The sequence below is a fragment of the Dinoponera quadriceps genome, unplaced genomic scaffold (genome assembly GCF_001313825.1).
Source record: "Dinoponera quadriceps isolate SergipeBrazil2010 unplaced genomic scaffold, ASM131382v1 scaffold1270, whole genome shotgun sequence".
NCBI classification, from domain to species: domain Eukaryota; kingdom Metazoa; phylum Arthropoda; class Insecta; order Hymenoptera; family Formicidae; genus Dinoponera; species Dinoponera quadriceps.
In genome coordinates, this window is record NW_014555716.1 from 1,568,842 (window position 1) to 1,586,818 (window position 17,977).

Below are 17,977 nucleotides of genomic sequence, written 5' to 3' on the forward strand. Positions count from 1 at the left end.
TGTTATATGTCCATTTCACAATATTCTTGGCATATAAAATATATAAAATGTTCTTAGAATATTTAAAAAATTAAAATAATAATAATAATATAGAAAAATATGTACACATTATATATATNATAAAAAATGTATAAATTATATATATAGAGTTAAATATTAAAAAAATATGTAATATCACAATAATATTAAATAATATTATTTTTTAATATTGTTAAACTGTCTATTAATATTCCAGAAATATTACTTAATATTAAATAATATTACATGCTTATAGGACGCGCGCGAAAATGCAACACGCGCGATACCGGGCGGTTCCGCGAGTGATAGCGGTGAAACGGAAAGTGCGAATTCCGAATGACCTCGGGGTGAAGTTTCTCTCCCGTCGATCTCCACCTCAGCGATAACGGGACACGCCGCTTGTTGTTCCTTTGAGAGAAATTTTCAGGCTTGTCTGACGACTGACTTTAGAGCGGGATCAAGAGAGAGAGAGAGAGAGAGAGAGAAGATCGGAGAAATGTCAACGCGCAAATCGGAATTTTAATTCTGCTCGGACCAGTCTAAAAAATCATTTATGCAGAAATTTTTTCTCTTGGGAGAAACAATTGTTTCAATCCCTTCAGATATAATTTGTTAAAGTAATAAATAATATTTGTTACATTTAGAAGAAAATAATTTGATTTTGAAGTGACATCAATATTAACAGGAGCTATATTTTTAAACATGCGACAAGACTTCTCTTTTTCTCGTGGAATTTTATGGCGAATATTTATCCATGATAATATTTGTCACACTGATAAAAAATATAGTTATTATCACACTGATAGAAAATATAGTTCTTTTCTGCTTTAATTATATATTTTTCTTTTATTTAAATTGTAAAACTAGCAGTAGTAATATGTATATAAGATTATTATCATTAATACTATAGTAACTATAGCAACATTTATTAGAAAAACGATTCTTCTGACTATAATTTTTTTGCTGTGCTGTAGTTATGATATAATTATAATTGTCAAATATATAAATACCAAATATTTCTCTGCCAATGTACATTTTGCCGAAAATATTTGAATTAAAAATTAGTATTTGAGTAATTATACATTAATAAAATAAAATAATTAAATATTTGAATTAAAAAAAAAAATTAGGCGTATCTAAACACATAAAAACGGATCTTTGTGAAGGTTAAAGTAAAAAATAATTTCGTCAATTGACAAGTTTCTCGTTATTCTCGTTATTAACTAAGATTCTTGTCTTTATCGGTTTGACAAAATCATAAGCGAGATATTAGAATTCAATTTGCTTGTCATCGCCATCACGATCATCATCAATCGTTACATATTATTGTGATAATTTTTCATATTCAATTTCTTCCATCGCAAGTTAGGTCTGCCCGAGTCGAAATTTTGATGCTACTCTGACGCTCTTAAAGAAAGTTCGGCCCTATTTAGATGACCTATAGACCAACAAAAACCTACTTTGACGATAATGACATTTTTTTACTTCTCTTTTAAATCTTTAATTCTACAGATTAAATTTGAACGCTATCTTCATCGTCCTATTTTGACGCTAAAACAGCGGAAACGGAAATTTAAGACATCAACAGAATCAAAGTAGGGATTATATTATATTGTTAGAATTGAAATTGAAACTATTTTAGCTCCTACTATATTGTAGAATTAAAGGTTTAACGTAAGGCCAAAATTTCGACTCGGCTAGTGTATGCTAATATCTAGTAATTTCTCCGTTGATCAAAATAATTCTGAGAAAGATCAAAGGGGCCGATGTGAAGGAAAAGCGACAGAGAAAATAACATTTTAATCGAGCACGAGGCGTAATTGGAACGTCCTGATTCTCGCGCGCGCGTGATTCAATGTAACTTCGTGCGAGTCTAATTTCCAGCATCCTCTTCGCTCGTTCGATAGCACCTTTTCAGGAGCTCGAGGCATTTATTACCGCCAGTATTGTTTCACACACAGTGTGACACACACACGGAGTGATTCGCGTACCTCTTTGCGTTAACACATAAACGTGAATCGCCGCACGAGACGCGTGAGAGAGTTCGGTTTGCGCCGTTACGTCGCCGACGTCGTCCTTTCACCAAACGCGAGCGATCCCGCGAATCGAAAGTAAGAGCGATCGACCCGTTAACTCGCGTCCTTCGTGTGAGAGGAACAAAAGGGAAAAAAAGACACCTGCGAATTCGTCGGCGAATTGCAGCGGCTGCTTTCGTCCGTTGCGATCGATTCCGATCGTAAGATCGCGAGGCGAGTAACTTCGAAAACAAGCGGTGCTTTCGAAAGGTGTACACATACAGAGAAAAAGCTTTCTTCAAATCTAGCATTTTTATTTGTTTGACTAAAATTTGCTTCATAGAAACAATACGTACTTATACGAAACATTATTTGTTTCAGTAAAAATTATATCGTCTCACTCGAGAAAACTCTATTATTTAACAGAGAGAACGCTGTTATTCGAAATAATATCTTTTGACCGAATAAAACATTATCACATATTATATTATTTAAAATAAAGATACATGTTTTCGTTGAAAAATCCAACGATCGTACTTATTAATCGAAACATTAGTTTCCTTGGAGCATATCAATGAATTCGTGTATGAAAATGCCTTTCGCGGAAACGTCGGAAAGTATTTATTTAGCAAGAACGAAAGGACAGATGAAAGTGAGAATTTTAATCACGAGAATTTGATCGGCTTCACGTGGAAAGCACTAATTCTCTCTCTCTCTCTCTCTCGGTTCGTCGAGACGCAACACCTTCCGGGAAAGGATATGAAAGTACTATCGATTTTCAAACTAGATAAGGCGGGGCAATTTATTAACTAAACGCACTTATGTCGTAGCTTATGTAGAAGCTTACGTTGCGTTGCAGCCGTTATCGCGCGGATAGTATCTTACCGGCGCGAAACGTCTTATTACTTTGGCCGATCGGAAGGTGTAACGTTACTATCCGGCTGCTCTCTCTCTCTCTCTCTCTCTCTCTCTTTCATTTGATTACTCGAAAATACGTAAGTCAGCTGTGTGTAAGAAAAGCCCCACGCGATGAGTGATGGTGTAAACCCGGTTATGGGCTTACGCAAGGACTGGAAATTAATCCGGGAACAGTTATCGGAAGTCATTTCATACCCCAGCGGTCGAAAACTGAAGTTCACGTCGCGGTGAATTTTTCTCACCGATTAATGTGTACTTTTCATTTGGACATTCAGAGACCTAACCTGTGCAACAAGAACAGGCTGTGACCCGTCTTATTCATAGTATAAGCTTGTAAAAACATATTGAGCTACAAAACGATCCCCCAGATGATCGTTTACGTGAAATAAAATAAGACGACTATTCCCAGATTAAGAAAGATTCACTTGCGAGCTTGCACTCGTGAGTAAAAATTCGCGAGAAGGAGAGTGAAAGTTTGGTACTGAGAGGGAAAATATTTCTGAAGCTACTGAATGTTGTGCGTGCGTGTGTGTATGTCAGTCAGACGATCGAAACGATACGGTATTTATCTGAAATGCGACGTTATTATCATTACATTGCGAAATCAAATGTGCTATTAAGCCGAAGGAATCCTCTCTTACGAAGAAACAGCCACGGACTGGCTTCTCTTTCGGGTAGAAAGAAGTGAAAGAACGCTTGTAGTTGCATAAGCCGACTGTGAGGCACTTATGTCAGTTAGTGAATGCACGCGTTTGATCGTGCATGCCGACGTATTATGCAACCGCGAGTGTAAAATAAGAGCAGCGCAGCGATTACTAACATGAGAGCTGCCCACAATGTCCTGATTTCTACTAACTCGCGATAACTTTATAGAAAACCGAAGAATTTTGCAGGGAGTGAAACTTGCTTGGTTATATAAAAAGAAAATTGAAAGAAAGAAATAATAAATTGCTTATCTTCCATTTATTTTTTTAAATTTATTATTATATTTTTTATGCATGATACACTTGAAATTTTCTGTTTATTTTTTTCTTAAATTTAAGATTACCCTTTTTTCTCTCAATGTAAGAAATTATGTAAGAAATTATTCGTTTTATTTTACATATTTATCGTATCTGTATAATATTTTATTCGGTTTTAATATATGATTTCAAATAATAGCGTTCTTCTTATTAAATAATCGTGTTTTCTTGAATGAGACGATAAAATTTTTACTCAAGCAAATAATATTTCGTATATGTTGTTTCTGTAAAGCAAATTTTTAGTCAAATAAATAGAAAAATCTAAAAAAACCCTTTTCTCTGTGTGGTCAATCATCTCGTAATTTTTTATAAAATTTCTATAAGTCTCTTTTATCGTCTTCTCATCTTTCATTAAAACAAGTAAAAGTTTAATTGACAGAATTAATAACTTGAAAGCGGAAGCCGTTTTCTCTTATACCTGTGATACGTATAAGTAGCGTTAACTTTGATTCTAATTATCTCAGCATTTGTATGGTCAATCATTTTCTAATTTTACATGTGCATAGATCATGTTTCAATTAATATGCTGTTAACATTTAAAAATAGTTTCCCAAGAAAATCAATTTGCGGACCAACCATCTTACGAATCATAATAGAAAACGTTTTCACGTTGGACGCTCATTAGAAATTTCGCAGACAATAAATTTGACACGCCGACCACGATAACGGTCGTAAAAGTTATATACCGCCGTTTGCAATGAATTTACGACTGCGTTTGTGAGCGTTCGTGAGTGTCGATACATTAATACTTTATGGGGCTTTAAATGGAAATAAAAAATTTGCTGGAACACTATTCCACGGTACGATGAATGTTTTACAAAAATGGTCAAATGAATAAGAGTCGCGTGCATACGTGTTGACGCAATGTTACGTCCAGTTTTTGCCAATATCTACATAAAACTATCAAAATAATCATCCAAATGACTAAATAGATCATCTTTATTTTCATCTAGATGGAAAAAATACAAAATATATTATCTTCATCTTAGATTAAAAAAACATGTCATCTTATCTAAAAATTATCTGAAATGATGTTATGATCCATATTCTGAACTCACTTTTTGATAAAATGAATGAAATAATATGGATTTATGCGTTAAGCCCATATCAGACTAAGGATTGAAGATTAGATTTCAACAAATCAACACATTTCGGTTTTGCCTCCTTTGGTCCGTTTTTTAGCTGCCCTGCTAAACTGGTGCAATAAATTAGAGTCGGACAAAATAAATTTGTCTCATTCTAACTTATTGTACCAGTTGAGCAGTGCAATTAAAAAGAACAGACTATTTGTTTCACTTGATCAATCTACTTTAGAGCCAATGTCAAACTGTCGTCTGTGAGTGAGCAGTCAATGATTATTGGTCTTTTTTGTTACATTCTTAAATTTAGAACGATTATGTTGACGAATTATTTAACCGTTGTGAAATTTTATAATCCACGTAATTTTTATTATAAAATTTTATAAAGGCTCTTATGAGAACAATATCATCTGCAAAATTATCTCGATAAGTGGCGCTTATCTTTCATTTAGATAAACCAAAAGCAAAATCATCTTCATCTCATCTAAGATGAATTTTCCTGATTTTCACTTTCATCTTTATTTAGATGAATCTGAAATCATCTAAAACGAACACTGGTTACGTCTCGAGATGTGCGCGCGGAATATCAAATTATCAATCGTGATAGATATGCGCGCGGAGAGACGCGCGGTCTTCTCTCGCCGACTGGCGCGATCAAGCGGTGCGCGATAACCGTAAAGGCGAAGCACGCGCGGTCTGGTGGCCGCGAGTTTCCCACAGACAGAGAAAGAAAAAAAAACCACGGGAGAACGTTTATTGTAGGCGCGGTTTCCCCAGTTTCTTTTGCGGCCATTAAAACGCCCTCGATTCCGCTGATTTTCGAATCGACGGACGGGATAATGAGAGCTAATCGGCATGAGCGACGCGAGAAAAACGTAATGGCATTGTCTCAAATCGACACGAAAGATTTGCTGTTTTTTTTTCTCTATTAACACTGAATTCGTATAAAATTACCGATGCAGTTGTTGAAAAGGAAATGGAAAAGCTTTGTCGGACGGTCTGAGAAAATACCTGTTGTCAATGTTGTTCGTTTCGTTTGTAAAAATTTCATCTATAAAAATGATCATAGTTACGGTTATTGAACACGCAAGTAGCTCTTGGAGGCCCGAATATTGTAAAGGAATAGCAAATAGCCTTGCCGTAATTATTAGCGTGCAATAATTATGTATTATGTAACACAATTATTTCATAATAACTAGACATCGATATTTTGATTAACAAGTGATTATATAAGCCCTTTAGTAGTTGCACAATATTAGTGATTAAAGGTTATGTTCATCCAAATAATCGTGTATGAAGATTATTCGCTTATACTTACGTGATTCAAGTTCGTGTAAACAATTATATAAGAAAGAACACTGGAATAATTAACACTTCGAAATTAGATATTATGGCATTTTTAATTTTATTCGACAAATGACAAGAAATAATAATATGTTTGAAATAAGCTACTAAGTTGCTCCTCTCCTACCTTATAAAAATTTTCCATCATTGCTCGATATCGAGGAAAGTGTTTAGCAAAAAACGTTTAATCGTCTTTTAAATAATTAGAGTTATTTTGTACTGGATGTAAAAAAAGTCACAAAAATTGCGAAATATCAAGCAACTTTTTTTCTTCTCAATTTTTTCAAATTGATTAACCCCTGTAAATAAATAAATAAGTAAATAAATAAATATTCCTTCAATGATTGACATAAATGAGTGAGAGAATCAAATTTTACGCTTAATTCCGCAGGTGGTTTCTATTTCACTAGTATAGACTTCGACTTTCGATTTATGTGTATGTATGTAATCGAATTCTACACAGAGAAAAGAGTTTGTATAGATTTAGTATTTCCATTTATTTGACTAAAATTTGTCTCGCAGAAACAACATATACGTCATACGAAATATCGTTTGTTCGAGTAAAAATTGTATCGTCTCATTCAAGAAAACTATATTACTTAACAGAAAGAATGCTATTATTTGAAATAATAGCTTTCAACCAAATCAAATATTACTTACAATAAATACGTAAAATGAAACGAATAATTTCTTTATAAGAAAATTATCTTTCGTTTCAAATAAATATTATATCTAAGATAAAAATACGTATTCGTTGAAAAGTCTAACAATCGTACTTATTGATCGAAACATTAGTTTCTTTGGAGTATGCGAATAACGAAATTTGTTTGGATACAATCAAATTGATTAAATTTGTAGAAATCTCTTTCTCAGTGTACGTATCGTATTTTATGTGAATAATTTGGCGTTGAAGTTCAATGCGCGAACAACACATTCCGACGAAGGTTGCATCAGCGAAGCCACCGTCGCGTGGCGCGATTACGTTCATCGTTGAATGATTTATTGATCGCCGAGACATCCTCTACACCGTAAATCCAAGCGTGTTATTTTTACATATATAAACCTCTTAAAATGACACATTTTACTGGAGCTATTTTTATATATTATTCGCCAATTTAGCTTACGTCATTTAAACACGTTTAATCATGTTAAATTAACGCGTGAAATTATAACGCGTTAAGTTAACACGTTCAATCGTGTTGAGTGACTTAAAACGATAAGACATGTATGAGAAATGTGTAAGAAGAGCTTCAGCTAAAGGATTTGCAGTGTATTCAGCGCGGACGATTCTAGCGGCCGGCGACCGACCGCGGATTGCGGTCACCTCGTGTAACTCGAAAGTGAGAGGGCTATCTCTCGTGGTCGGGGGCCTCTATAGACGGAAGTTGTTATAATTCCAACGATGAGATTTTTCAAGAACAGTCGCACGTGATAACGCGTCTCGTGCCTATCGTTCACACGCGATTCGCGCACGCGCCAACATTCTTCCGCACGTGGCCGGGGCGCGCGTGGGTGGCTGTTGGGTCACCGAGACTCGTTCACCAGCTTGAGTATTCGTTAGTTCTATTTTGTTGTACACTTTGTCTCTGTTAAAACGTTGAATGCCGGGGGAGTCATTTGTGACCACTGGCAATGGGATATTAACGTATCTTGTTAGTATAAGTAAAATATAAAGTTATTATAAGTAAAGTATGAAGTATTAGGTTGTGACACAAACATGGAGGAATCATCTTCCTAGTTCCGTCGCTGGTAAAAAGTCTTTTTACAAGTTTCATGAGTCACAGTACTTTCACCCAAAGCGGAACAAATTATTTCGGTAGACTTGAGAGGAATTTTTATTCAATTGGAGTGCAAAAAGAATGCAATGCCTCAGATGCTTCTTTTCGAATAGTATCGTGATAACTACTGTCTTCTGAGGTCATATCGGCAAGGCCGTCAACTATTATAATACTTCTTAAAGCTTGAGGACTTTAACATGGACTTAATATTCAAATTTAAAAAGAAATCGTTGGACCGTAGAGAGAGGAGAGATGGACTTGAAAAGAAAATCAAACATGACTTGCGTATCAGGCGTGTTATCAAACTGAATGTAAATATTTTTTTACTTTTCTGTCATATATTTGATTCAAAGGATATCCTTTTAAATTCATTTCAATAGTGTCGGACGTCAATGTGTGAATGCATTAAATTAATTTCACCTCGGAATTATAATTGGTCGTACGATGTGGCGTCGTGAAGGAATAATGCAAATGGTGCCACGTTCCGCAAATAGCGCGCGTGCGTGCGCGCTAGAATTTTCAGAGTCCTTTCAAGAATTGAATCTGTCGTAGTCGCAAATGAGCCATCTGGCAGTTTGTCGCCGGCACGATCGCCTCGAGAAGCGGTCTGCCTTCGTTGGAGGAGGATAATTGAGGCTTAGAAAGCGGCGGGAGCCTCGGGAGAAACTTTGGAGCATCGCGCGGTTAAGAATGACAGGACACTCGCTTCGACGATTCACCATCGTCAATTCGTCGATTTTTGCTTGGGAGCGCGCCGACTTTCGTATTTTTCGCGTTTTTCCCTCGAAAATATTGACGCGCACTTTGTATCGAAATACCGAATTGGAACCGGTTGCAATTCTGAAAGCAATTCCTGCATGAAGTATATGATTGTGCATGTGATAACGCCCCGCGGCAACGGGCAATTAATTATTGTGCGGCACGAGTGCTGAGAGGGGATTCCTATCTAGACGATGGAATTTTTAAGCGAGTTTCAGCATTTGTTTCGTTTAAGCTATTGGAATTATGAATATAAGATTTAGTATACGTAATTAACTATTAGGTGTAAATTAATTCGGTGCCTTTGCAATTTAATGTCCTGTAACTCTGGTTCAAATTAAAATTTTTTTTCGTCCTATATATGGTGACTTGAAAGTGTCAACCTTAAGCTTTAAGAAGCACAAGAATAGTCGACGGCCTTGCTGATGTAACCTCAGAAAACAGTTATCACGATGCTGTTCGAAAGGAAGCATTTGACGCACTGCATTCTTTTTATATTCCGAATAAAAATGCCGTTCAGTCTACCGAAATGATTTGTGCCGCTTTGGGTGAAGCTGCTGTGACTCATAAAACTTGTGAAAAGACCTTATACCGACGATAGAACTAGGAGGGTGTTTCTCCTGCACGATAACGCGCGGTCATGTATCACAAGTGGGACGAAGGATCTCATTTGTACATTAGGCTGGGAAATTCCCCTTCATGCCGCTTTTTCGCCAGATCCAGCCCCGTCGGATCACCACTTATTTCGGCCGCTTCAACATCGTCCGGCGGATACGCATTTTAAAACAGTCGGCGGGGTCCGAAAAAGCATTGATGACTTTATCGAGTCAAAACCACCAAGTTTTTCCCGTGAGGGCATTCATCAGCAGCCCGATAGATGGGATAAAGTCATAGGAAATAATAGAAATTATTTCGAACATTGAATTTGTATTCGACTTTTTGTAAATCAGCTTTGAACTTCATGAAAGAAAGGCATCGAATTAATTCGCACACCTAATAAAAACCTTCTGCAGGAATCTTTTACTTTCTACAATTGAGTTTTCGTCTGGTCTCCGAGCATCAGAACGTCTAGTCATACTAATGGATACCAGTTAGGTTAACGGATTGCGTTTCTTTTTTCGTGCGACCCCGCTGTGCATTAATATCCGGCTGTGGCTTGCATTACTTTCTCGCTCCGAAATTTCGCCGCGCGCGTTAGATCGCAACAGTTCGGCTGTGGTGAACGGTAAGCTTGCGTGATAGGAATTTGACCCTTCGGCGCGCGGCCAGATCGTGCCGGGTCGTTTGAGATCGGCGCGCGCGAACAACTGAACGTTTTCGAAGGTTGATACTTTTTTTTACCGTCGCTTACAAAACCAGGATTTGCTGTTCCCGCTCGATTTCAGCGGCGACGCCGACGCGCAACGTGAAGTACTAAAATAGAAAGTTCGAGGGAGATACGATCGCCGTACGATCGAAGATCTTGGTATTTAGCACGTCTAGCGACCGGAGAAGGGTACCTTTAATTTACATCTCTTCTTTTCCTGTTCGCCGTTTTAATTGCCTCGACTTACGTCTAACTTAGTCGCCGTCGTATGAGCCATCGGTCATCGTCAACACGTCTTCAGAAACTCGTGATACGTCATCAATTATATCCTACAAGCGCGTAATATTCCTAGAATATTACATAAATATTATTATTGTGTTATGTAATATTTTTTTAATATTATAATGTTCTATTGATGTTATATGTCTACTTCACGTAATATTCTTGGCATATTATAAAAATGTCCTTGGAATATTAAAAGAAATAAGATAATAATAATATATATAAGAAAAATATATATAAAAGAAAAATATATATAAATCAAATATACATATATATTATATATACAGGGTGTGCCAAACTAATCTTGATTCCTGTGTGTGCAATCAGAACGGGTGAAACTGAGTAGAAAAGTCCTGTACCATTTTGCAAATAACACGCAAAATTTCGAGTTATCAATGATTGAAAATGGTCATTTATAGAGGTTTCTTTAATTAATAACTCAATAATTTGCAATACACACGATACACGCGAGAAACAAACAACACGTGAAGCGTGTCAGCAAAAATATGCTCGGAAAACCGTTTCTTATCAAAGTGCACTGTCTCGTCACGGTGTGTGCAGTCGTACTGGTGCGTTTGCGCCATTGAAACTAGTATCCATAACCCTGCACTTGCACGTTCGTTTCAAGCGTGCTGAGCATGATTCGTCAAAATGTATGTAAATACGATCTAACATTAATTATATATACGTAATTATTAATTAATTAATTAATTAATTAAAGAATTAATTTTCATACCTCTAATATAATTACTAGCGAAATAATCGATTTCTTCGTGAATAAAATGTCTCGCCGATGTCTCGCCGATGTCTCGTTAAAGATACGGCACGTATATTTACGAAAAAGCGCGCGTAATTGTGCAAAAACGCATATATCAACCGAGAGAGACGAAGCCGCTGTTATATAAAGGACTAGTATAATCCAGTATTTCTCTCTCTCTCTCCCACTCACTCACTCACTCTCTCTCTCTCTCTCTCCGCTCGAAGACACGATACACGAAGTCGTTACGTCGTGTGCGAAATGCGCGAAATGGAAACTGCAGCGGGTTTCGCACTTTCTCGAGGACGTGGAGACCGACCGTCTCACAACGACGACGACCAGGACGAAAGACGATGACAACGATAGAAGACGTTCAGGGGAAAGGAGGATCGAACAATGCACCTCTTAATTACGGCCACCTTAATTACGCGCGTCTTCCTCGCAAACGAAGACTCGCGACTCGCGAATTTGAGAGAACGCACGGTATTGTATCATGTAACACATAATAGCAATGATAATTAAATCAATAAGCGGAGATTAGCGAACATAATGCGATAAGCTTGCGGAGATGAAGTCTGGACCTCCTGAAATTTGCTACGCAACACGAGAGCTTCATAGTATCATCAGCGTCTTGGAGATCTTCAACTATCTCCGTTGAGAAAAATAAGAGAAAAATCTCGGAAAAAATCTGAGAAGACTCAAAGAAGAATGCATTGGCCGGTTCGTAATCGGATCTTATACACTGAGAAAAGAACATAGTAGATTCGAACAAGTTTTATTTAAAGCAAAAAAGGATTTTTTTTTTAATATAGTTAGAGCAATTATTTATTACAATCTATTAAGGAATGTATTTAAAATAAAAGAAGAGAATAATGTAATAACAAATAAATATTTTCTTAATGTGAAATAATGTGTGCTTCGTTTGAAAGAAACATTAATTTGTTTTAAATCATTATTTATTTTAAAAAGTGTCTTAGTTTCAGAAAAATATCTTTTTTAGATTGAGAATATGTTTATTTGACTTGAAGAAATAAATCTTCAAGTAGAAAGAAGATATAAAGAAATATTTTTTAATAACAAAAAAAGTATTTTTTTAATTACCAGCTAATTTCTTAAACCAAAGTTCCTATTTATATCATATTTTTGTATTTTTTTTTTAGAAGTGAATACGAATGGAACCTTAATTGCTTAGTTTAATTTAAATTGTACTTGGAGAATTTACCACTGATGAGAGTCGAACCTGAGACATCTGGATCTTGAGTCATTCACCTTACCTACTATTATCTTGATTGACGAATATTTCGTATCGTATACATATGGTATATCCATGTTTAAGACGATCTTAAATATAAGATCTGACTATGAATGCCGATCACACACACATCGTGACAGCTATAAAGATGATAACCACATACGAGTTTTGCGTGTATATACAATTAATGCATATAACATAACTATTTTACATAATAAACTATTTTACAATTGTTGAATGGTGCGGCATAGCATAAACTACTTTCCAAATTCCTCAGGAGGTGAAATTTCTCGCTCGAAAAGCAGAGTGACAGCTGAGTCACTCGAATTCGAGTGACTTCTCGCTCGTGCAAAGAGAATTCTCCGCCTTGAATCGTCGACCGAATAATTTCACTCGAAATCGAAGAGTCGCAAAAACGTATTCTCCATCTGCACTAAACACGAGAGATGATTGAGCAACTAGAAGGATTACTCGAAGGATTAATTACTAAAAAAACTCGGTGACATATGTCGCGAAATAAATGTCAATCGATCGAGTCGAACACCTGCGATCGTAGAAACACGAGCGAGTGCCGAACGTCCCCTCTTTTTTTTTATCACCAAGTGATGCAAGCGTCATCGATTTTCCAGTTAGCTTCCGCGAATTAGTGCCTTTCGTAATGCAAATGTACGTTGCGATCATTCAGCGCAAGTCTCGTAACAGTAAACACACGTCGAATCAGTGCGAATTTGATTTGTTTTCTCTGTTCGATCACTCATCCTGTCGCCCGATAGGAATTATAATAATTATAGGAATAATAATTATAGGAAATATTAATTATATAATAATTATAGGAAATATTCGTAGAACGGAGAATTGCGCGATGTTATTCGCGGCGTAATTAAGTGCACGATAATTTGTGGAAATGATGAGCGAGCCGAACGATTTTTCATACTTTCATACTTTTCATATTCATCGTTCACTTTCTCTGCGATGTACGAAAGTTTAATTATGTTTACTCTCAACATTTGCACCGTTGTTGGTCGTACCTCTTCCGTTCTCATTGTCTATAACAGCAACGTCTCATCCTCCCTCCGACGCCGCTAGAAATTGTGTCCGGCTATGAAAAACATTTTATTACACGCGTATATTTCTCAATTGCAACACGGAAGGAAATCATTCAGGTTTCTCCGTGCATCATTATCGAAAAATCATTAAGAGCGAGCAGAGCTGGATCGTTTCCGCTGAATTTTGAGGTCGATTATCGCGTTACTTACATCACTTTTTGCTTTTCGGCACTGACAGTAAACGCCTGTGGAAATGGCATTACGTAATATCGTGGTAACGTGTTCTTGATGTCTGAAATGCGTACATAAATTTTATAATAACTTCACACGAGATAAACGAAAAGTGAAATTACCACAGCAAGTGTATTTCAAGGAACAAAACATCTTCCGGTATAAAATGTCTTTTAATAGCAATATTGATGTTCTTTTATCTAAAATGAAGATGAATATATTTTTATATTTCTTCCATTTAGATAAAGATAAAGGTTATCTATTTATTCATCTGGATGATCGTTTAGATAATTTTATCTAGATACTGTCAGAGACACTGGCTATATTCGTTTAAATGTTTGATCTTACAGAGCCGTCTCGTGCACGACCCGCGACCTCGTCTCTCGGCTTCCCAGCAAGCCCAGATACTGAGCGACGTGCAGCAACACCAGCAACGGTACCGGCGTCCCATTCAAGACTCGAAGAACTCGCGAATAGGCTCCTTCCAGTCGTACGACCAGGTGACACCAAAGTATCAGCAGCAGTCCAGCACGCCGTATCCATCCTTGGCTAAGTACAAGGTCGATCGAGCGAAGCAGCAGCAGTTGCAGCAGCTTCTGCAGCAGCAGCAACAGGTGCAACAGCTTCTGCAGCAGCAGCAGCAGAAGATCGCCCAGCAACTCAGCACTACCGCGGATTTCGTGGGTGGTAACGCGCCGCAGTACCAACGGCAGCAGTACCAACAACAGCAACAGCAGCAACAGTACAACAACCAGTACCAGAACGGCTTCCAAAACCTCCATCAGGACTTGTCGCAGCCGCTGTTCAGCGACCAGCAGACGCTGCAATTGCAGGAGTACTTGGAGAAGCAGCGCGAGCTAGAGCTGCTGCAGAAGCAACGGCAGCAGTTGCTGTACGAGCAGCAAGAGCTGCGACGGCAGCAGGAGCAACTGCGGCTCCAGCAATTGCAAAGACTCACCTCTACTACGCCGTTATCGTTGCCGCCGTCGTCGACCGCGGTTCCCATCGTCGCCAGCACCACCTCGTCGTCGGTGCTCCTATCGTCGCCGCCGGCAGCGCGACAAATCACGCCGTCCGAGACGGACCTCTTCCTCAAGGCGATCGCCAGCCATCAGAAGAAATATACACCGAGCACGGCGGCGACGACAACGACGACGACAACCACTACAACAACCACCACCACTCCTGCGCCACCATCCCCGCCACCCAAAACGGTCAAAGTCTCCAAGGTTCACCAGGAGTCGTCGAGCATACCCGACAACCTGCTCAGTCTGATTCAGGAACAAGAGAGCCAACTGGCGCAGCAGGGCAAGCCGAAGCCGCAGATCAAGGTGATCTATCAGACCGAGAGGCCCGGCAGACCGGGCGGTGCCAGAAATCGGCCTTCCCAGCAGTCGAGCGAGAGGGAGCAGTTGCTGAAGCAGTTGAAGCTCGCGCTGGCTCAGTCCGGCGAGGACGACGTCAGAAACGTGACCACCAGGGACCTGATCCTGCCGAACGGGAAGAAACTTCAAGTGATTCACGCGCCGAACGGCCTGTCCTCCATCGTGCCGGCCGGTAGCTCCGTACAGAGCTCGATCTCGCCGTCCTCCAGCTCGACTACCACGACGACGATCAAGCCGCCCGGGGCGATCTTCGAGGAGCTGACGAAAGGCGGCGTACTGCCGGCGGGCGCCGACTTCGAGATAATCCGGCAAAAGAGCGACGGTAGGCTGGAGGAGGTCGGCAAGGCGCCGATTCAGAACCTGCCGGCGAAGAAGGTGACGTTCGTCGTGCTGGAGGAGCAGCCGGACGGCAGCTACAAGGTGCAGGGGGTGAAGGGGAACGCCGAGAAGGAGAGCGGCACGGACGTCGAGTCGATCGTCGAGAGGATCAAGAAGGGCGAGCTGAAGCTGCCGCCCAGCTCGCTCAGCCCGACCACCCCCGCCGGCCTCGAGCAGCAATTCGAGTCCAGCGTCGAGCCGGTGACCATCCAGGCCAAGACGTCCCATCACTCCGCCAGCACGCCGCCCTCGACCTTCAGGCCTACCACCGTCAGGTCTACCCCGACCAGGTATAACGAGGGGTAATGAAGCGAAGATGAATCCTTCCTTCCGATTTTTCCTTCAAAATAATCTCTCTCTCTCTCTCTCTCTCTTTTGCGCGCGAACCTCACAGAAATGTATCATCGCTTTGATGATAAATTGGCCAGCAATAAATCATTGTAGCTCGGTAATTTTACTATTCGTACGAGTAATAAAATGATTGGACAACAATAATTTGTCTGTGAGGGGGTTTTTCGAAATTTTGAAATTACGGCTTTCCCTGGACTTCATAATTTCTCCGCAAGGAAAACAATTGATCGCCAAGTGTCGCCCTTTTAAAAAAACCGTTGAATTAACGCCTTTTAACATAATAAACGAACGAACGATCATACCGTTCTAAACATCAAATTTGCAGCAGGTCAACGACAACGGACTACTTCCCTTACGTCACGGTGTCGCCGAACTCGGTGTCCACCACCGACAAGTACGTGACCTCCGCGTCCAGCGTAACCGGCCACGTGTACAACACCCTGAACACCAGCCCGAAGACGAGCCTGTCGGACCACATACCGCGGGTCACCAGCAAATACTCGTCCACCAGGAGCCAATTCATCCCGACGATGGCGCCGGTCAACGAGATCGTGACAACGCCGACGACACCGCCGGCGACCTTCTCGCATCACACGACCACTTCCTACATCCACTTCTCCGCTAGCCCGACCACGGCTCTGTCGACGTTGAGAGCATCTCCCGGAACGTCGGTGTCCAGTTCGCCGAACGAGAATACCATCTACCAGAGTACCACGTTGTCGCCGACCGAGACCGTCAAGAGCCAGACGTTAGCGGAAAGTCTGGGTACCCTGCTGAGGAGAGATGGTCTCTTCGCTATGGCCAAGTACCTGAGACAGTCCGGGCTGGACAATGTGTTGAACGAAACTGGTGAGTTGTATTGTTGCGAGTGCGACCCGCTCGAAAGAGAATCGATTTTCACGGAACTTGGAGAGATGTGGTCGGACTACTTTGGAAAAAAGTCTAGCAATAGCTTGCATTCAGATTCATCCGGATGAAGATGAGATGAAAATCCGAAAAGTTCATCTTATTGTTAGATGAGATGAAGATGATTTTACTTTTGATTTATCTCGATGAAAGATAAGTAACGCTACTTATCTAGATAATTTTTTTAGATAATACTGTTTTCATGAGAGATTTTATAAGAATTTATAATAAGCAGATCATAAAATTAGAATAACATTCGTTAACGAATGCATTCGGTTAGGTGTTTCGGTGCAATATTTAGTAATCAGTACTAAATGCGGCGATAGTTGCCAACTGTTTGGTAATACGAATAATTATAAAATAAGTAGTAACAAACTATAAGTACTAACAAACAATATTTCATTAAGTTTAATCAATTAAATTAATTACTAAATTAACATTAAACGATTAAGATTAATAGAATGCAGCGTGGTAAGAAGTTCAATTTTATAAATTGTATTTTCTGTGTTCATATAACGAGATAATCCGTTCTAATATCCAATAATAAATTTAATATTATTATTGATAGTTTAATATTAATATTAATATAAATTTAATAATAATAATAATAGCAATAAGTTTAATATAATATCGATAAAGAGTCCTTCTTACATAATAGATTCGAATAATAAATTTGATTACTAAATTTACATTAAAAGATCAAGATTAATAAGATGAACATTGACAAAGTGTAGCGCGATAAATGTAATATTGCAAATTGCGTTCTCCGCATCGACGTAACGAGACAAATCGTGCACTATTTCTAATAAGATTAAACTTCGTAGATGATACACAGTTTCTTGTACAATAGATTTGAACGATAGACATCACGATTAAATTAATATTGAAAGCTTGAGATTGTCAAGAAGGAACGCGAAAAGTGGTAGGGTATAATTTTGCAAATCGTGTTTCCCGCAACAACTCGACCGCCGCGGGCACGTCCGACGATATTGCAGAGGCGCGATGATGACTTATATCAAAATTTTTTAGACCCGAATGATTGTACAAACGATCCCATTGGCCCGAGGTAGGCCGGCTTGCTTTGCACAATACGCCATTCGTATTTCTCGCTTCTCGGAGTCATGCAACATTCGTTGGAAAAATGTTCTCA

At 39.0% G+C, this 17,977-nt stretch overlaps 1 protein-coding gene across 1 annotated transcript in view; it reads left to right on the forward strand.

Moving 5' to 3' along the window:
- Nucleotides 1–17,977, forward strand: part of LOC106745253 (histone-lysine N-methyltransferase 2D) — a 35,163-nt gene that overhangs the window by 11,708 nt on the left and 5,478 nt on the right. The window contains exons 2-3 of the mRNA XM_014620703.1: nucleotides 14,158–15,860; nucleotides 16,247–16,770. Of these exons, the coding sequence (XP_014476189.1) occupies nucleotides 14,158–15,860; nucleotides 16,247–16,770 (2,227 nt within the window). The remainder of the gene's footprint in view (nucleotides 1–14,157; nucleotides 15,861–16,246; nucleotides 16,771–17,977) is intronic.